This window comes from Ixodes scapularis, unplaced genomic scaffold, assembly GCF_016920785.2.
Source record: "Ixodes scapularis isolate PalLabHiFi unplaced genomic scaffold, ASM1692078v2 PGA_scaffold2__306_contigs__length_199485367, whole genome shotgun sequence".
In the NCBI taxonomy this organism is placed as follows: Eukaryota; Metazoa; Arthropoda; class Arachnida; order Ixodida; family Ixodidae; genus Ixodes; species Ixodes scapularis.
Window position 1 is genome coordinate 148,087,260 of NW_024609857.1, and position 21,955 is coordinate 148,109,214.

Sequence of the window (21,955 nt, forward strand, 5' to 3'; positions counted from 1 at the left end):
CAATCTCTACCCAAAAGGCTGCAGCCGGCCCCTTTCATTACCAGAAGCGGCAGTATAGGTAATCCTTGGACTTGAAGCGTACTCGAACTTGAAGCGATCCCAGAAGTTTCAGGCCTTCGCCACTCCAAGTGTAGAGCTCCAAGTCGTCCTTCGTGAGCTTTGGTGGGTTCTTGGGCCAGGTTGAGCGAAATGTGTCTTCGCTTATCAACGAACAAGCGGCTCCAGAATCGACCTCGAACTGAAGTGGTTTACCTTCAATCCGAAGGGAAACATAAAATTTCGGGAAGCACCTTCGCGTGGTCAGCTGGTTCAGCTCATGACATGTACATCTAGAAGAACACGCTGGCTGGCTCACCACTTCAGTCGCTGCTTCAACGTTGTAGTTAGCTTTCTTGTAGCCTGTTTTACCTTGTTGTTTTTTCTTTGCAATGCATGCCTTTTCAATGTGTCCTTCCTTTTTGCAGTAGTGACACTCGGTAGTCTTGAATCGGCAGGCCTGTGGGTCGTGTTGACCTGTGCAACGATAACACGGACGTCCCTTGTATGAAGCGGACTTGTTGCATGCATCCGTTGTCTTGTTGACCTGGAGATCCTCCTTGTTTTTTATACTCTGTTGTTGTTTCGAGGCACTCTCAGCACGGACGGCGATGTCTAAGGCGCTTGCGAACGTTAAGTTCTTTTCTGCGAACAGACGTTGTTGCAGAAGTTCGTCACGGATGCCGCAGACAAACCTGTCGCGCAGCATCACGTCCAGTGGCAGTTTAGTGTCCCATTGTGGAGTTGCCGGTTGTGCAGCCGTAGCCACTGCATCGGGTGCTGCTTGTGACGCCGGTTGCTGCGACGCCGGTTGCCGTGCCGTTGTCGATGCCACAAGCGTAGTTGCGGAAGCTAAGATGCTGAAATTGCAGTCTCCAGCCAGCATTTTGAGTGCCGCAACGTAGCTGTTTATGGACTCGTCCGGTAGTTGGTCTCGCCTCTGGAAGTTGTACCGGCTATAGAGCTCCGAAGGTTTTGGATCGAAGTGCGCGCCGAGGATCGTCACGAGTTCTTCGAACTCGACATCCCCGGGTCCTCTGGGTGCTACCAACGCTCGTACGATGTCATATGTTTCTGGACCGCACAGCGTAAGTAGGACAGCTCGCTTCCTGTCCACGGCGCTGATGTTATTCGCCACGAAGTAGAATCCGAGGCGCTCAATCCAGGATGCCCATGACTTGCCTGAGAAGGCTTCCATTTTGCCTGACTTAGACATGGCTCGAGGTCTGAGGTTCCAGGCGTCGTAGGTCCTTGATTCCTCGTCGCCAGTGTCGTGTCCGAGTGGTGATGACAACTACAGCCCGAATACTTATGAGTTTAATATGACCCAGAAGAGCCTCAGTGCCTAGCTTGCGCCATCGGTAGCTCGCAGTTCCAGAGTGCGCGCTCAGGGATCGCGCGCACAGGGCAATGCCGATCTTCGTCCTTTATGCGCGAGTGGCGCCGCGCTGGACATCACAGGCTCCAATCGGAAGGATAGTGGGTAGACCTCGAGCCAGCTAGCATCGAGGTCTACCCACTTCCCTTCCACCCAGAGCCAATCAGAACCCGACGTTCTTACGTCACCGCAACTACTGCTGAAGAAGCAGACGAACTTGCGCTCAGCCTAGTTCCCATCTATCGTTTGCCATGAACAACGATGAGGATTGGCTGGAACGCACGTTGGACGAGCAGAAACGTGCAATCCTCCCGACAAAGGTACTGGTTCTTGGCGGACGATAGGGAAATGGAAGCTAGTTCTAAGCGTGAGCTGCTCCGGGCAACGGCCTCAGATATACCGTCCGGCGAATATCCCCCTTGCACACCTCCGTTCCTCCTTGCTCTCGCTTTCAATCAGTAAATTGTCTCTGAAGCCTCACTGCGTTGACTGCTGTCCATAACAAATGAGCTGCTCTTACCCCCTCCTATAAAGTACACAAAGCTCATAAGGAACGAAGACATTCTCACTTAATTTCATAGGGCATGCATAACGCCCCACAGGGGCTTAGTTTGCCTGAACCGTTGCCTAATTTTGAGACGTAAACGTTATCTGACCATTGTCAACCAAAGCGAGCAACCAAGTTGCTTGCGTTTATAATTCCTTTATTTCCGTTGCCAGTACAAAGATAAGGCTGTGTCGTCTTCGTCTTACATGTTTACTCTTTCTTCAATCTGTATTAGAACCAACAGTTTCTTCGTTTATTAATGTCTAATGTTATTAGTACCTTCGGGCTGTTCGGCTCTCTTTTAAGTTCTATAATAATAATAATACTTTTATTTATTGTGTCCAGTAATAGCCGCAGCCTAAGCACTGGTGCACTCGTTTGTAGCAAAAAGCAACACAAGAATACAAACACACAAAGAATAAGAAAGGTAAGAAATTCAAACAACAAAATAGAACAAAATACTCAGTAGTGAGTACGTATATACATCAACCACATACATGGCGCAATCGGTTTTTTTAAATTGACACAAATCTTTATTGAAAATGTCTAAATCAGATGAGTCTAGATGGTTTAAATAGTTTTGAATGCGACCCAATGGTGACATAAAGTTTGTGGGGTCAACGTGGAACGTGCGGTGATTTCGAACATTTCTTCCATGTATATGATAGTGCACAGATGACATTAATGAGCTAATATTGAAGTAAGAGTGTATTCATTTAAACAAAAACACAAGGTCGCGCGAACACCGTCTAGTTTCAAGTTCAGATATCTGCAATGATTTCAGCACTTCAAGCTGAGTCTGAGTATGAGTCATGTGACTATCTAAAGTGATAAATTCTAGCAAACCTTTTCTATATGTGTTCTAAATTTTTTGAAGCAGTCATACTAAGACTGTTCCAGATCACTGAACAAAACTCATGTTTTGGGAGAACTATGCTCCAGTAAAGCACAAATAAAGGATATACACTCTAAAAACGTTTACTAAAACATAAGATTACACCGTGAAGTCTAAAACAAGAGCTCACAACATGCAACACATGCGAGTTGAAAATAAGTTTGAAGTCAAGCAATACTCCAAGGTATTTAATACCCGTGCCACAAGGATAACTCGAATGCCACTTACAACGAATGACATTCGTGTGATCGACGAATCGGCTCGTGATCTGTCGCGCGTGGAACGCCCCACCTCGGAGTGTCACGCGCTGATTGGCCAATCGTTCAAATGTCATTCGTTGTAAATGGCATTCGAGTTTCCCGTGTGGCACGGGTATTACACACAGTACACGGTTAATGGTCGCTCTTTCTAAACGGTACACAAAAGAAGTAGGATTAGTCTTGCGCGTAAAAGATATAACATTCTTGTTTGTTTTTTTTGTTTTTTTTTCAAAGTTGAGTGCAAGATTATTGTCTAGACATTACTGACATATGGCGTTAACATCTTCTTGAAGTAGAAAACGGTCACTTAATGTCAATATGTTTTTGTAGATTTTGAGATCGTCTGCAAATTTCAAGAGACGTGAAGGATGAACGACGTCTTGGATGTCCTTGACGAATAAATTAAAAAGAAGGAATTCAAGGTTGGAGCCTTGGGGTGCCTCAGATGGCACAGAAAAGAAACGTGACTTTGCATGAGCATAGCTGGCACTATTCGCTCTTCCAGAAAGATAACTGTCGAACCAAGAACAATAATCATCACTGAGACCGTACACAGAACGTTTATATAACAATAGTTTGATTCACATGGTCCAATGCCTTACTAGAGTCAAAATACACTGCGTCCGTTTGTCCTCAAGAAAAACAGTGGGTGCAATAGCATTTAAGAAACACGCAAGATTCGTCTCAACAGAACGACCAGTCATGAAATCGTGTTGTGTGTCAGGTATTACGCGCGTGATATAATGTGTCAAATCCTTGTGGATTATCTTTCCGAACACTTTCGAAAAAACAGAGAGCAAAGATATCGGTCTGTAGTTCTGAACATTTGTTGTGCTACCAGATTTGAAACGTGGCATTACTAAGCCGTTTTTCCAGGAAACCGGGAAAACTGATTGCTTCAGTGACTGATGAAATATGTATTGAAGTACCAGAGCTAGAATGTCGACGCACCGCTTAATCTGAAGGAATAACTTGCATGTCTTGAATGACACACCCGCTGCATCTTCTGCTTAAAGCGAACACGTTCGTCCGCTTACAGGTGTACATACTGTCAACTGAACGCCGAACATGTATTAACCTCGCTGGTTCTTTCTCTTCGGCAGTGTGCCTGGGTGCGGTGTCCACGTCGGTGGCGCTGTTCCTGTCCCCCGTGGTGGTGTCGGCGTGCCGACGCAAGAGCACCCGCATGGTGGCCGTGCTGGGAGGCCTGGTGGCCGCGCTGGGCTGCCTCTTCACTTCCTTCGCGTCCCAGTTCCACCAGCTCTTCTTCAGCTACGGCCTGGTGCTGGGCTGCGGCGTCGCCATGACCCGGGACACGTCCGTCTTCATGGTCGGCCAGTACTTCAAGAAGCGCCGGGAGATGGTCGAGGTCATCCTGGCCGCCGGCACGGGACTCGGAGTCGCCGTGGTCCCCGTCTTCGTTGTCGAGTGCATACGGTACGAGTGATTATTGACGACGGGCGCCATCAAAAGCGTGGCCGTCTGTCCATTAGTAGCCAAGCACTCATGGTGGCGTCTTAAAAGATATTCATTTTGATTTCATCTACGGAAATTATAGTAACATCAAACTGGCAACGGGAACGATGTTGGCTTTAGGGGTGACGCACAGATTTTCGTGCTTTAATAAATCACTCGGAATTATTCCTTGACATTCATTTCCTTGGAAACACTCGCTTGCTTGTTTGTTTGTTTTTTCTCTCCGCATTGACAGCGCATTGACAGTTGCAGAAAAACATTCGAGAATCCTGCTTATGGCACTGTTGACAACGCCAGCAATGCCGACCTCACAACTTCTGCATCAAGTTTAGCGAAAGCGAGACTGAAAGAAAACGTTCTCTTTTTATCCTTGAAATTAGGCGGCACCGAAGAAGCTTCTTGGTTAGTGGTGATGCCTGCGAGTATAGACCTTTTGCACAAGGACGCCGCCATCTTGAAATATCGTCACTTCCAGTATGGGCGAAAACATTGTTTTGACGTCGCCATGGCAATAGAGATAAGCGTAACCATCGCCCATTCTCATTTTGTCTCCCCTCTATTTTTTACTATTTGCAGGTTGAAACATTCTAATATTTCTTCGTCGCCCATACTGGAATGCCTACTTGGCGGTCGGGGGCGAGAGTAAGTGGAAAAGGTCTATACTTAGGTACTACTAGTGCCAGAATTCTCTAAAAAGAGAAACATTCTTAACCAATATTGTTGCACGTCTCCTTTCAAAATGTAATGGCTTCAAGCTTCCACTGCGCTTTTTCACACACACCATCGAGCTTAATTCATGAATCACAACTCATGACAGGTAGCAAGGATCACAACTTGTGACGTCACGGCAGGGCAAATCCATATAGTGTCCTCAAGTAGAGGAACCATAAAAGGACCCGACTAGAGCCACTAAATGAGCTGCGCTAAGAACATCGGCACTCTGTTCCCCGACATTGTTGTGGGCGCCGCCATTTTGGTGCTTGTGCAGAGCAGACGCAATTGCCAATCGTCATAATTCAAAAGTCTAACTTCCTCAGCATTAGATTTGGTGTTAGGAAGCTCATGTAATATTGATTTGCTCTGTCGCCAACTGTTTAAACAATTGTGGAGGACGGAAAAGCGTTTCCTGTCATTTTAGAGAAAGCTTCAAATAACTGGCAACCATGATTTTAAGCCACAATACGGCCAAGTGTCCTTACTTTGAAGCGTAGCTTAATTAGTGGCACTGGGCGCATCCAAACCATCTCGGCGCTGACAGTTGCGTTCAATTTATGCGCAAGTGAGCCCGAAGCTACAAGCACGAATATGTTACGCTGAACCCCTGAACGACGCTCTCACTGCACGAGCACACAAGCTCGGCAGGGATGCCCAAATCCTGGAGCTTGCTCTTGTTACTTCTAGGGTGACTTCATGTGCGCCTCTGCTAGGCTCGCTGTGGAACGGAGTATAATGGACGTCCCACAAAACATGGCTTCGGAAAAAAGTTGCGTCAGCCTTTGGTTTATCGTGGACCTCCGAAAGGTGACTTTAGAGGGTCTGAGGGATCAATTTTTATTGAAATTATCAGTACGACTTCGCACCTGACTGAAGCCTAAATTTAAACCGCATGCGCCTGGATCACGAAGCTGAAAAATCATATATTCTACTTGAGGGTCTCTCAAAGGCGCTTTATTTCTAGTTGTACTTCTGGCATATCAATGTTTAGGTCTTTGCATCTTTGACGCTATAGATCCCGAGGTTGCTTCGTCCGATATTAAAGGTAGTTACCGTGCAAAGGAAAACTACGGGATTTTTTTTATTGGGCGCTGTGTGTCAAATTTAAGCTATTTTCCTCTTTATTATTATATAAAAAATAATAAATAGAAATTTTGGTCACAGTAAAAGCTGTGGCCCTGTATTGCTCGGAGCACGTGGAGCGAAAGCACGCGCTGCAGAACCCAACATCCTGGGCTCAATCCCCATCCCTGCCCGTTTCGATCTGGATGAACATCTTACCTGCGTGCGGTCGTTTATCACTACTGCGTAGTGCACGTTAAAGACCCCAGGCTAGCGGTTGTATAGTGCACTGGCTAAATTCCGTATCTACAGCTGGGAGACTCGTCGCCCGTTGAGGCAAACCAAGTTCTAGGCTGTATAAACATACACACAGCCCAATGTTTTACCCTTAGATAAACTATAGCCTAGGTTAAATATGCAAGTAAAATATAACACAATCAATATGCATTCAATTCTGCAAGCTCCCGCATCGTTGCCCCCCTTCCTCCCCCCCCCCCCCTTTTTTTTTCCCCCAAAAAAATATCCTTGGAGGCGTAGTTGGTTAGTAACTTAGTTGTTTAGAAATATTTCGGAATACTTCGAATTGAATGCGACCTTGGGCAAAGTTCAGCCTAGCCGATGTAAGTCGCTCTCCAACCAAAATCATCATTCGCTGCTATCGGTCCTTCTGGCCATAGTCTGCATGCTGTTGTTCCAGTTGTGGGGTGCTTGTTGTATGTCGATTAACAAATAAAAAGTTTCAATTAGCACGTCTGTTTCAGCAGTTTTTGCCCGTCCTAAAGCAGAAATGTCAGAGAAAGGAAAGGCGCGCCTCTCCCTTCGAGCTTCCATAGATGGAATCTCTGAATTGCCTCATGCGTGTATGCGCTTGAAGGGCACTAAGTGACGAAACGTTATGATCGCGCGAGTCGTTAGACTACCCGAGCGTGGTTGCAGGTAGCTGGACTGGCTGCTCGATCAAAAGAGAGCCGAACACTCCCGAAATGCCCTGGTAAGGACAGGCTACAGACAACGCCTCTTGCCCCTTCTGGTTCTTTCTGAGGCCTTCCTTGTTAAGGGAAAAAGAATGACACAAAGAAAAGGAATACCGGCGTGAAGAGTCGGTCTATGCCCCGTTTCACTTGAGGATCGATCGCAGCGGGCGCTACCAGCCATTTCAGTCAATCCAGCGCTGTGAATGCATCACGTGACCAGGCGCACTGCGAGTCGCTGCGCTCCTCCCGAAGGTCATGTGACGCTCACACGGCATGAAATTATCTTGGATGGCTTGCAGGTTTCTGTACGGTCCATCGTAAGGTGAAACCACTCGGCCGCTAAATGCTTGCGTGACCGGAGCCATCATAAAGGCGTGTCCCCGCTACCAATCAAAGTGTGCCAGCCTCCGGTGTCGACAGGTGAACGGTCCGTGGAATGCCTCGTCAACAACTTCATTAAACCCGCTTACGACTCTATTATAAGCACGCGCAAGTTGTGCGGAGTCATTTCGACGACGGCGTTTTATGCACGTCCCCGCAGCTCGCTGGCTTCGGCGTTCGTGCGGCCTGGTTCGTGACAATACCTAATACGTCGATGTTGCAATGGCCCCCAGCGACAGGCTGTGTCGCAGCTACGTATAGTGTTGGCCATCGTTCTGAGGGGCCTAATCGATGTGGCGATGGACGCGATTGGTCCCGGATAAGATCTGCTAGGGCAAAGTGGCGGCTTCGATGCTGCAGGACGCCTTTTGTGCTACCAGCGTCGCACGCGGTCGCTTCGGAAGAGAGGAACGCGGACGATGAACCGTGCTCCAAAACTTAATCTCGAGGTTCCTGCTTAATTGGACGGGCCTGCTCACAGTCGACAATCATTTAAATGCATGCCGGGCCCGCATAAATAAACTACGAATCGAGTAATAATTGTGATGTGTGTATGTTCACACAGCCTGAAGTTAGTCAAACTCAGCGGGCGACTTGTCTCTCAGCTGTACATGAGCAATTTAGCCAGTGCAGCACCACTGCTATACTCCGTTCACCTGAGACTAGAAGCTCCGCCTTCAGCGCGAGCTCGATGGCTTCCGCAGTGCTTTGATTTCGCTTGCCTGTGCGTTCGCACTTGTGTTAGCAAGGGCAGAAAGCTCGCGCTGAAGGCGGAGCTTCTACTCTCAACTTAAGGGTGAACGGACTATAATAGCCTGGGGGTTTTCACGTGCATCATGTACTAGTGAAATAGTCGACCGCACGCCGGCACGATGCTCAGCTAGGTGGCCAGGTTGAAACGGGCAGGGGTGGGGATTGAAACAAGGATCTCCGGGTTCTGCAGCGCGAGCGTCCGCTCCACGTGCTGCAGAACCTGTGGACTAGCGCGTGGGCTAGCGCACATGTGCGCTAGCCCACGCGGTCACCGATTCCCTTTTTACCCCTTATCACACGGAAATAGATGCAAAAAAAATAAACAAAAGTAAACACCATTTGTCCACGCAGTCAAAACACTGTCTGTCAAACTCTGTTTACATATGAATGTCACACTTAACTCATATTTGGCATCTTATACATGTGGCAATTGATTAAAATACTTATATAGGCTGATATCACCACAGCGCCTAACTCGATGATTCTAATACAATTCTCACATATTCACATACACTCACACCAATATTGCACTCTTCAAAAATCTAAAAGACCTGGACATGCATCGAAGGTGGGAACCAATGGGGTTGACTGATAAGTGAAGCGCATAGACTTCTCACTTGCGCTACCAGCTCTAAAAAGAGCGCCTTCGTCGGGCGTGGTTTCTATGCGTGTCTGTCTATCATCCGGCATTTACATAAGCTATGTAATCGGCAATCATGTACAGCTTCATTTTCTAAAAATGGAGGAATCAAAGACTGTAAATCTTAAAGATTCAGTTCCTTTTGAAGAGTGCGTTGCAGCACATTCCAGAATGAAAACGCGTCATTGCAATAAATAATACAGTGCTGTGTGATGTCTGGCTTATTACAGACTAGACAGTTTAATGTCTATGGTACAAATATTCATTTTTCTTAAAGGTAAGTTCTTGCGGGTAAAATTGCAGTGTCTACAATTTAAAAAAACAAAAAAACATCTTGGTTGCGGGAGGCATGTCCATTTTATTTACTCTTTTGAAAACATCATTTATGGGTTCCTAGGTAAAACTAGATCGATAAATTGATAATAGAAACATGCTTTCCGTAACGCTCCTTGACAACGTCTTTCTCGGAATACTAAACAAATATTCCAGAAAACCCGAGCTTTGAGAAAGCTGAAAGTATCTACCACCCCCTCCAAAAATCCCCAAGGCTTACCGCGGAAAGTATCACCCGTTGAAACAACGGCATAGTTTAAACTTTCAGCAAGGTGTAATTGTAGCCTGACTTTTAGGAAAGTGTGACTCACATTTATAAATAAAAAGAAACGGAAAACTAACCGACGTACAAGGTAGGGACATAATCCTAATCCGCCGTGCTAAAGAGGGAAGAAGAGGTTATCCCTTCTAATATGCTCACAAGTAGACAACCACATGAACATCGCAAATATTACATGGAATGTCTAGGTATTGGTTCAAGTGCAGTGAAGCATCTGAAGCACGTACACGCGCTTTGAAATTAGCAATATATTGCAAGCACTAGCTCGATTAAAAACTGGCATGTCTCTTCTTTCCCACGTCTCTGTTTTCCTTCTTAATGTAGTTGTGAGGAAGGACCAGTAAGAAGGTCCGCCCTCAGGATAATAACTAACAACACTTTTGGAAATATATGAGGTGCTGCGGCAATGATCAGCTAGGCATAGCAGATGTGGTGGTTAATAACAAAACGATTACCGATGATCAGCAAAAAGCAGAAACATTCAATAAATATTTTCAGTCAGTTTTTTTTTACCTGCTGATAATGTAACCTATTATAGATGCTCGAACTCGTTCAGCGTAATGCCACCAATTGAACATGGTGTGGGAGGTGTGTTGCGACTATTAAAAAATCTTGATGAAACTAAAGCATTAGGCCCAGATGGGATCTTACTGAGACTATTAAAACGCTGTGCAGACGAAATTGCCCCATGTCTTTTTATAATATATAATAAGTTGTTGAATGATGCTTATTTACCAGACGACTGGAAAGTGGCACACTGTTTCAAATTACAGGCCATTTTCAGTAACGTCTATATGTTGTAAATTACTGGAGCATGTTTTATAGTCTAACGTCATAAATCACCTTAACTTTCATAATTTTTTCTTTGAGTCACAACACGGGTTTCGAAAGGGATATTCATGCACTACACAACTGACCGAGCTATTTCATGATTTGGTTACGCATGTTGACGGAGGCGGACAGACAGACTGCGTGTTCTTAGATTATAAGAAAGCATTTGACACAGTATCACACTCACTGTTATTACGTAAATTAGAGTTCCTCAGCCAAATCACCGTCATACTTAAGTGGATAAAAGCATATCTATCATCACGTCGTCAATGTCTTACTTTGAATGGTGAAATTTCTCTTTTTTGTTTAGGTTACATCTGGCGTTCCGCAAGGCTCTGTTTTGGGACCGTTGTTATTTTTTTATATTTGTTAATAATATTAATGATGATATAAATTTAAAGTAGGATTTTTTTCAGATGATTGTGTCGTTCACACATGTACAACAGACGATGAGAGTCCCACACGGTTGTTGGCTGACCTGAATCAAATAGAGCAATGGTGCAAAAAGGAGAAGATGGAGCTTAATGTTGAAAAATGTGTTCACGTTGGTTTTACCCGCGCAACTAAGACGAAAACTGAAACTTGTTAAAAGTTGAATGAGGAAGTTGTACCCAAGAACCAAGCAGTTAAATATCTAGGTGTCACACTATCAGCTGACTGCACTTGGAACGCTCACATTGACCATGTTGTAATGAGGGCCGGCTGAGCACTTGGATTCTTGAACCGAAATTTAAAAATGTCCACTTAAACAATTAAGGAGCTCGCCTACTTTAACTATGTACGGCTAGTTTTGGAGTACGCCTGCACTGTCTGGGATTCTTTGCAGCAAAACCATGTTGTCGCACTAAAACGAATTCAAAATCGTGCAGCCAGATACCTCCTGACGCAGTACGACCGTTTTGAAAGCGTCACCAACATGATTAAAGAGTTGGGATATGGTATCCGTTGGCACAACGACGAAAAGATTTGCGCCTGAAGTTTTCATGCAGTATATATTATAATACATCAGGCATTATTAGCTGATCCTATTTATTACCTCCAAATTACATATCCAAAAGAAAATATCACATACAAAAAATAAGGGGAACTTCGCACCAGGATGTAATTGGGCAAAAATTCGTTTGTTGTAAAGTCTATTAAGGACTGGAATGCCTTGTCCTGGGAAATTCCGCAAATTCTTAATTGTTTTGCTCGTGTTTATTTTCCCCCTGCAATAATGCCTGATGGCGCTGCAAGACCACAATAAATAAAGAATAACGATGATCCGCTACGAATTTGTTAGAGCGGTACTCCGAGATATGTGATTTCACCCTGGTCAATGCTATAACTGCAAAGAAACGAGGCTTTGTGGCCAAGGAACAATACCAGAAGCCTTTACATTTTGACGAATTTACTGAGGCTCCTGTGATTGTGCAGTAGCGTGTTGTTAGATCAAGGGATTCCTCAACACTTCGGTTGTCAATACAAAAAACAATGCAACATCGTCTGCATACGCAAGAACTTTTCTTGCAACATTGGCCAGCAAATATCCATGAATATTTTTTTTTGTCAAGATGCTAAGGCATAATTGCTATACGTACAAGGCGAAACGCAACGGAGAGAGTGGGCAGCCTTGCCTGACGAAAGATTTTATTATAATTTTATCAGAGAGTATGTTAATGATGATCAATCGGGTTGAACTGTTCACACAGTCGCTCGGCCACCAATCCCATCGCTCACTGCGGGTATCCAGGCATCTGACACCCAAACATCTGGCGCCGCTTCTGTCTCTCACGTAGCGTTCCAAGTGGCACACGACGACAAATGCACATCAAGCTTTCCTTGAACACGTGTCACCATCCGCATTTGATATTAACTGCAACTTGCCATAATTTAATGGGGGAATGTTTGAGGCCTAGTATTAAACTTCGCGTATAATCTTTCGATATGCAATTTCTGGAAATGTAATTTTGAAAGATGCTTCGTAATTAAATGTCTCGTAATTTTGATTTTTTGACGTAACTCCATTTTTAGAGCGCAAGGAGTGAAAAAGAAAACTGATTGGTTGATTGAAGGAATAACACCATTTTAAACTTTATTTGTTTATTTTAAAATATACATTTTCTGTACAGTTTATTGCTTACTTTTTAAATTTATTATTGTTCCAAAGTTCGTTCGCATAAATCATCGTAGACGTTGGAACGTTTTAGCTCAAGAAAAAAAGTTCGATATCTAAAACTGTAATTAAGTAAAAGCAAAAATAAAGAAAACTAACTAAGCATAAAAGAATAAACCTAATATCGAGATATTAAAGGGGTACGGAAACAAAATTCCAGCGCTCATTTTTTAGCTTTAATGTGTTGCATGTTGCAGCATAACCTCAAAGATACCAGTCTTTCGTTGAAAGGTACAAGAAAACTCAATTTAAAGTTAATTAAACGATCTTTCGATGTGCACCTGGTGGATGCATGCAGAGCGTATTTGGGAGGTAATCTAGCAACGTTGGGGAACTTGCTACGTATTCATGACGTAGCAAGTTCCATCGGAGCAGCGTCGCTCTTCAGAATTCAACATTTTCCTTCATAGCTTCCTCAACTCGCAAATCGCGCATTGTACCAAACCCTCGTTTGTGTACCCGGACACAACCATTCTCTCCCTAGAAGATTAGCCTGTCGCTCAAAATTTGAACAGAAGTTGTCTTCCCCACCCCGTTCACCCCTAAGCTGACAGTGCTGTGGAAGCTACGTGCTCCTTGGGCCATCCACACGATTCCACACGCCACCAACGCCAAAGCTCATAACCACGCCAGCCTTGCGACGTAGCGAATGCGGAAAATCTGTTTTTCTGTTTTTCTTCACGCCGGATTTCCCATGACGCATCGCGCTCTCCGTTCGCTTCTCTTCGAGTGCTTGCTCGAGTGCACCGTTTGGAATGAAAAATATAGCTAGTCGTTCAAAATACAAACGGGCGATTATCATTTCCGGTTATTATCCGTCGCACTTGACTCATTTCCGAGCGAAATTTGAACATTTCAATTTTCGTTTCCGTACCCCTTTAAAGTATAGCTAGATGACGGCTCTTTAATTCGACATAACTTAATAACTCAGAAAACATTGAAAGAAAGTTATAAACCGTCACAAAAGAAGCAAAACGAAATACAAGGTGGGTTTGCACCTTAAAGGGGTTATGAAACAATATTGGGTTGGAATGTGCATGACTTTGCAAAGGCATACTGGTCGTATAGTCTGGCCCAAGCATACTCGCACACCCTGCCACTGATTCAGAAACTTCTTTGTCGCGGTGAAATTGCGAGAATAAAAGGGGAGTGGTTCTTTCAGTCTTGCCTTCGCAAAAGCTGGATGGCGTCATTGGGGGATCGAAACCAAAAAAAAATGTGTTCGTGTGTATGTTTATACAGCTAGAAGTTAGTCTGCCTCAACGGGCAACTTTCCTCTCGGCTGTAAATGCGCAGTTAGTTAGTGCAGTACAACCGCTAGCCTGGGGTCTTTAACGTGCACCACGTAGTAGTGATACACGACCGCACGCGGATGCGATGCTCATCCAGATCGAAACGGGAAGGGGTGGGATTGAACCCAGGATCCGTGGGTTCTGCAGCGCGATCGAAACCATCCACCTGAGACACGAGAACTACGTGAGCACTCGTCTTTGGCTTGTAACAATCAATGCCTCGAAGGACACTCGGGTAGTGGATCGTGTCCAACGATCCACTACCCGAGAGATCATGATCGGCTAAGTCAAGCACTCTCGATTTCGTGAACCGAAGGTGACATGAAAGGACCAATATCTCGTCGCTTTTATGCTCTGCCTTTGAATACGTTCGCTTTTTTTGGTGTAGAGAAACTGTGTAGTGCCGCCATTAGAGCGTCGGGTTTGGATGTGCACAGGGTAGGTAGACTGACTTTCGGAAAACGTATATTGTCTATACATCATACAAAAGACAGTCTGCATACATATTCGACCGCGAATATGTATGATTATGAAAACGCGTTAGAGGGCTCGCTGGCCGAGTGGGCTAGCGCACACCAGCTTGGAGCACGTGGAGCGAAAGCTCGCGCTTCAGAACCCCAGGATCTTCGGTTCGATCCCCACCCCTGCCCGTTTCGATCTGGATGAGCATCGTACCGGCGTGCGGTCGTGTGTCACTATACTGCGTGATGCACGTTAGAGACCCCAGGCTAGTGGTTGTACTGCACTGGCTAAATTTCTCATCTCTGGGAGACTCGTCGCCCGTTGAAGCAGGCCAAGTTCAAGGCTATATAAACATACACAGAACCCAATTATTATTTGAACGCGAATCACCGCGAGATCCGTGCTTGGAATGCCGTATACAATACATTCAAGGAGAAAATTTGGCCCGTGGCATTGGAACCACGGATATTGCAGTGGCTCGATCGTGTTCGCAGACTGTCTTTTGTATCGTGTATGAACAGTGTGACCCCGGATTTACAGCACCGCATGCTCCCAGACACGTCCTTCAGACTGCTATGGTGACGTCTACTTGACAGGTGTGCTCGGGCGATTTAGTTCATGTTCACCTACATGCCACATGTGAGGGCACGGTGAGCTGTCGCGACTGACAGCTCACCGTGCCCTCAGCGGCCCTAGTATACAGTTGGCGGATAATAACTTACCGAAAATGAGCTCACGAGGGAGAAAGATCCCCGGATATAAGAATAACACAGAAAACATAACGGCTCCTAAGAAAATCGAGGAAATGTTCATCGGATATACGAGCACTCAATAGATGTACACTGGAGAAGAGCTCACTGGGGAAGCTCATTGGTCTTTTGAAATATGAGGAATGTTGAGAAAAGCTTTCCTCCAGATGAGCTATTCTGCGGTGATCTTTCCTCTGAGGTTCTCAGTGAACACCGTCTCTGTCTACATCGCCTCGTTTATCCGGACCCTCCTGTCGCAGGGTGGTGGGCTGGCGACTGGGCCTACAGGCGCTGACGGGCATCGTGTTCGCCATGTTCGTGCTGGGCATCTTCTACCGGCCCGCGTCGCTGTACCACCCTCAGCGACGCGCCATCCTGCACCTGAAAAGCATGCAGAAGCGTTCCAAGGCCAAGGACAAGAACGCCCAGGCCGCGGAGAAGCCCCCGTTCCTGGACTACGCCGTCCTGCGCTCGCGCACCGTCCAAATCCTCGTGGCCGGCACGGCCCTCGCCGCCTTCGGAGTCAGCACGCCCATGGTGCTTCTGGTCAGTGCCGGCGCGCCGGTTCTCTCGCACGGAGTTAGCTTCGCAACGATGCCTTTCTTTTAAAACGAACGGAAGAAGGCACCGCAGGCAATAAATCTGGCCTTTAGTATTTCGAAATAAATAATTATGGCTTGTCATAAGAGGTCGTCCAATAGAGATACCCTGGCAGTCGGTAGAGAGGGGGCTGCATTTAAGGCTGTCCCTATTGTCCACTACAAGACCAGATGACAGGGAGCTTGTTCGATTGACGTGCCCTCAATCTAGCGCCCCATCTTTTTTTCTTTTTTTTTTGTTGCTGTCAGTCATTTCGTTTGCTCACTCGAAACTGTGCGACGCCAGAACATCGCGCTAAAATCGCGTCTAATATTTATCTGACGTTAATAACTTAAGTGGCGTTCTCAAGGAGGGGGAAATTGACCAATGATATATTGACATGGCACTTAAGAGGGAGCGCGATTAGCGCCCTATAGGTCACTCGTGTGCCGCTGAACGCATCCTCGTCCGGGCTGGGATTCCCTGACCACTCCAAGACTAACGAAGCACTCTATCGACTGAGCTAACCAGGACTTGGCCGTCAGAAGGGCAAAAGTCAAATGCGTGTGTTCGATTAAGATCGGTAAAGTGTTAACACTAGTCAACAACTTAGCACATGTTTGCTCTTTTGGTGGTCAACTCCTGCTTAGCTCAGTGCATGGCTTCTCTAGTCCTGATGAGGACTCGGGATTGAAGGACGGACAAGCGGAGTTTTCCCATGGTACACACCAGTCACCTAGAGGGCGCGAGGTGTGTTGTATCTCAGATGAAGGTTAATTTATTCCTTCGGATATGTATTCGCTGTTGAGGGCCAATTTGATTAATGTCGTTAAGTTTGTCTAATGTAGTAGTGCTGCTAACCTGATTTTTTTTGTCTTTTAAACTTTAATTACGCACTAATGCATACTGGTGCAATGCTCATTCATTTACAATCATAAACTGGGGAGCAGAGCGGTTTTAACTCATGACACCAGAGGCGTCTGAGCTATTTGGAAGATGGGAGGGGGGGGGGGGGGGCGACAGTGGTAGTGCGAGGAGGGGGCGAGGAGAAGTTTTCCCTCCTCGACCGCCGTGCTATCTACATATTTCTTCTTTTTTTAATTTCTGTGGGAAAAAAAAAACGATAGCCCCCCCCCCCCCCCCCCCCCCCCTCCCCGCCCCTGTTGTGACGCCGCTGCATAGCACCTGAGCCTGCAGCGTGAGGTGGGGGATCGGTTGTTAGCACTCGAATCTACTGGTGCTCCGCAGTTCGGAGCGCGTGCATGCAAGCTTAACTGCTGAACGCAGGTATCCTTGTTCCGAAACACCCCGCCCCCGCCATTTTCTGTGTTTGATATGAACGGCATCGTAGTACGTTCAAGTGCCATCAAAACTGCGTGAGGCACGTTGAAGACCCACAGTTAGCTAAAGTGTAAAGTCAGCGGGATACGAAACCCTCACCAGCGTTCGATGCCACAGTCGTAAGCAGACGTAACGTGTTACTACTAACGAGTTACTTCTACCTAGTTACTTTTTTTCGGTAACGGGTAACGTATTTAGTTACTTTTTTTAGAAAAGGAACGAGTAACGTACTTATTTACTATTAAGGCAAACTAACGAGTAACGGTATTTCGTTACTTTTGAGTAGCAGCGTGTACAACACCGTTTAAACAGCCTTGTTTTTATTCGAAACTAAGTATGCGTCTATTGCGACAAAGGCACATGCCAAAAAAAAAAAAAAAAAAATAGTAAACAGTATGACAGTATGGCAACGTTAATTGCTCAACATGTCAGCCGAACTCTACAGCTGGGAATGTCCTTCACCCAGAGAACACCACAAGGGTCGTTGATTGAACGCGACAACTTTTCTTGGCAATGCAGTGGAAGGTAGAGGCCCGCGTCCCCTCTCCCATTTTGAGTGTACGCAGGCTCTCCTCCCCCCCCCCCCCCCGGAAATGGGGGAGGAGGAGAGCCTGCGTACACTCAAAATGGGCGAGGGGACGCGGGCCTCTACCTTGCACTGCATTGCCAAGAAAAGTTGTCGCGGAGTATAGAATCGTGTACAGACCGAACGTAAACCCGGAGGTTGCCAACACGAAAAGCACAGAGCCCATTGTCAACTTGAAACTTTAAAAAGCAAAAAGAACAAAAGAGAAAGAAATCCCAGATTCACCAGCTCATCCTGAAGCACAAAACTGCCGTTCCTCCGAGCGCGTCAGTAGAACGACTCTTCAGCGTCGCCAGAGATGTAGGTCTCAAGGAAGCGGAGAAACATAACTTATGAAAACTTTGAGAGGAAGCTAACAATAAACCACGAAACAAAAGCAGTTGTGTATTCGGTAGTCAATGTAACGATAACACTTACTCTAAGACTGTGATGGCGCAGGCGAGCTGGTGTAGATTTACCATTTTCTCAATCGACCTGAGACTGGGTGGAGAACTGGAAGTACTTTGCAAAAGGGGAAGGGAAAGGAACAGAAAGACAGAAGGCATCGTTACATTTGAGTTAGAGTAACGCGTTCCTTTCGAGAATCGGTAACGAGTAACGTATTTAATTACTTTTGTGGGGTAACGTATCCATGGCTGGTCGTGATAACTAAAGTTTCAAGTAAGACAATTTTTTTTAGCAACCGAGGTTGTTTTTTTTTTTTTGTTTTGTTTTTTTTTTTGCCATATTGAGAGAGAGGGAAAAAAAGAAAATAAATTGTTCTGAATAGCCGTGTTAATATCACATCTAACATTAAGTCGGATGTTCCAACTTCCATTTTTAAATAAAAACTACTCATTACCAGAAAAATAATCGAGATGATATTGTCATGCTGTTGAGCGTTTTCTGTTGTCTACTAAACATTCAGGGTGACGTTTACGCACTTGTCACTCGAGTTTGTGTTGTGCAAATAGGCACGTACATCGCTTTTATTTACCCAATATGTGAAGCCGCTCAATCGGTTTATTGATTTGCTCGAGTAATAGCCGCACTTCTTATGAACAATGTCTTTACATTTGCTTTTAGGCAGAACACACATACAACCAATCATCGCGTTCTGCATTAAAAAAAGAAAAAGAAAAGGAACTTAACAAATCAGGAGGTTGTGAACACGATTCTCCATAAAAATGCGATCTGAGCAGATAGCATTTTCGCGTGAAAACGTTATGTGTGCCCCGTAAATCGCTGCGATTTTTCTGCCGATCGTGGCGATTCGCTATCTCGTGCTCCGCAGGAAAGCAGACCCACCGGCTGTGTTCATAAAGGGGTATTCACACGAGGGAGAAATCCCCGGGATTTCTCCCCGGCACGCGCACCCCACGACGAAAACGTCAGGCTTTGCGATGTGCAAAAGCCTCGCGTTTTCATCTCGTGATGCGCACGTGCCGGGGAGAAATCCCCGGGATTTCTCCCTCGTGTGAATACCCCTTAACCAGTGCGGCTATTACTCGAGCAAATACGGTAACTGTGCCGACCACTTAAACCTAACAAGAATGATCAAGCGATCGGGAACGCGTTGTCGCTTTGAAATGGCCATAGCTATAGCTGCTCCCATTTATCATCGATAGAGAACAAAGATACTGATTGGAACTGGAATGCATACGCATTCAATATGCATCCCATCCAATCGAGATTGTTCTTCTTGACAGGCGATAAATGGTAGCCGTAGTCACTGGCTACTCCAGAGACGCAGGGACTTCCACTTCTTGCTTCCTGATCAGTTCTTCGACGCAGTTATCGGCCGACGCCGCAACGCTATTGGCTGAGGGGCGATTAGAAAATGCTCTGGAGTGGTCACCCAGCGTTTTTTAAGCATGCTTCAGTGACTATAATTATGATAATCTGCTGCTAACCACGCGCTCAAATATGGCGTCCAGTGAACACCACCTTTATATTTGGCCTCTCGTACTTAGAAATCTCGTTTCAGATTTCTGACTGCCAGTCTTCGGGCGTACGTGCTGATGGAGCGCCGACATCTGAATTTTAAATGAAATTCGCATGTTAAGATGTTCCCGAAAACGGTGATAATAAAGCAAACTGATACTACGATGGACCAATAGACTCATGTCACAGAGCGTTTTTTTTCTTTTTTGTCGTTTTTATATTTTAACAAGCGTCTGTTGGCTCGCAGATGCAACTGGGCGAGCAAGAAGGGCTAGAACGGCACTCCCTTCTGCTGCTGCAAGCGTACCTGGGGCTAGCCTGCGTGGTGGGCAGTGCGGGCTTCGGCCTGGTTGTCATCAAGAACAGCATGCAGTGCCTGATCGCGCGCCAGTACCTGTGTCAAGCGGCCGCCCTAATGATCAGCGCCGCGCTGCTCGCCTTCACCGCCCTGCACCAGTACCACGGCTATCTGCTCTTCGTCTGGATCTACGGCGTCTTCTACGGCGGATACCAGTATTCGCTCAAGATGTACACGCTCGAGAAGGTTCGCGCCCGCAACTTCGCCAAGGCATGGGGCTTCGTCCAGTGCTCCCAGTCCCTGCCCATTCTCGTCGGGGTCCCGCTGGCAGGGTTCCTCAACGAACAATTCGGTGCCCGGACGGGCTTCTACCTGTCCTCTGCGTTCGCCTTCTTGGGGGGCATATCGCTCTTTCTTATCGACGTGCACAAGAAGCAGATTCGGCGCAAGCAGCGGCCAGACTGCCGCCGCTGCTCGGACGCCCTGCCGAACACGGGCTCTCGGAGGTCCTCCCTCCAGGACTCCCTGTGCAGTCAAGCGCGACTTCAGCAGCGGAGCTTCACCTTCAGCAACTACGCGGACCTGCGCCGCCAGGAACTCACCTGCATCTCGGAGGAAGCCATCATGGACAACTTCCTGGAAGACCTGATCGACGACTGCATCACCTCGTGCAACAAGGAGGAGAAGTACCTGATGCTCAGCGAATACGAGAACAACCTGAACAAGACACAGGAGACGCTGGACCGGCGAATGCGTGGTGTGCGCAGGGCGTCCATCTTGCTTCCGTACAAGTACGACCAGTGCCCCAGCTGCATGCGGCTCATGCCCGTGCAGGCCAACGGCGAGCCAGCACCAAGGACGTCGTCGCCCAGGAGGATGCAACGGCCCTCCGTGGAAGTGATCCAAGAGGTGACCACGACGCTTTGACGGCCCACGCACGCGCGTTTGGGTTGCGGATTGCTGAAGAGTCAGCTGGGATGCATGCCGTCTTTCAAAACAGTGTTCAGGCTCGTCGCCGTAAGGACAGCGTTGTCGAACTGCCAAAATGCTTAGCCCTCTACCTGGCTCAAAAAGGTGTGACTGACCTTGAATTATGGCGACATCTCTGCGAGGTGAGATACAGTGGTGAGATACAGGGACATGGAACGGTGCGCGCCTTCCGCACTGTGGATTGAGATGAGTGAACAGATTTGGGTTTGGTCGTCATCACGGCCGCGTCGCCCACTACTGCCATTAGCAGTCCCGTGCATGTATCTGGGGGACTGGCTACCAAGAATTGGGAGTGTAAGTTTCGGAAAGCAGGCTTGAAGGGCATTACTCTCGGCACCATACAAAACTGTTTCATAGTTTGTATACGTTTACATCTTCGTGACGCGTACAACTGCATAGGCAATATGTTTTTTCATGTGTCAGGTATTTATTTAACTGATGATTAGCAAGCCGTTAATCATGTATATGATGCTTTCGGTGGAATCTTGAGTTAATAAAGTCTTTCTATGCGAATCTCTAGTCAAATTTTTTGTTCCATATTTATTGTAAGTGTACTTATTTATTTATTTATTTATTGAAAGTACCCTCAGGGCCCGAAGGCATCACAGAGGGGGAGAGCACATACATGAAACAAAGATAGTAATATAGTAACAAGTCAACAATATTAAATATACAACAAACAAAGAAAAATAATAATAATAGGTCATGGGTCACTGCTAAAATAGCTAGCGATGGAATTTCTAAACAGGTTAGTATCAGTTATAGTAGCAATCAAACCGGGGAGGTGGTTTCATTCCTCGGCTGTGCGGGGTAAAAAAGAAGATTGAAATGTTGTGGTAAACGAACTTGGAACTCCAACTTTATGCTGATGGTCAAGACGGGATGAAATGTAAAAGGGGGGAGTAATCATCCGATTGCGTAGGAGAGGGTTATTTTTACGTCGCAAGGAGAGAAGTGGTAAACATAAACTATTTTTCATTGATGTGACACTAGCAGCACGATGGTAGTTGGAAATAATGA

The 21,955-nt window shown here is 46.2% G+C and overlaps 1 protein-coding gene across 1 annotated transcript in view; it reads left to right on the forward strand.

Moving 5' to 3' along the window:
* Positions 1–21,448, forward strand: part of LOC8041659 (monocarboxylate transporter 10) — a 222,201-nt gene extending 200,753 nt beyond the window's left edge. The window contains exons 2-4 of the mRNA XM_042292061.1: positions 4,220–4,553; positions 15,479–15,764; positions 19,895–21,448. Of these exons, the coding sequence (XP_042147995.1) occupies positions 4,220–4,553; positions 15,479–15,764; positions 19,895–20,872 (1,598 nt within the window). The 3' untranslated portion in view covers positions 20,873–21,448. The remainder of the gene's footprint in view (positions 1–4,219; positions 4,554–15,478; positions 15,765–19,894) is intronic.
* The last annotated feature ends 507 nt before the right edge of the window (positions 21,449–21,955 follow it).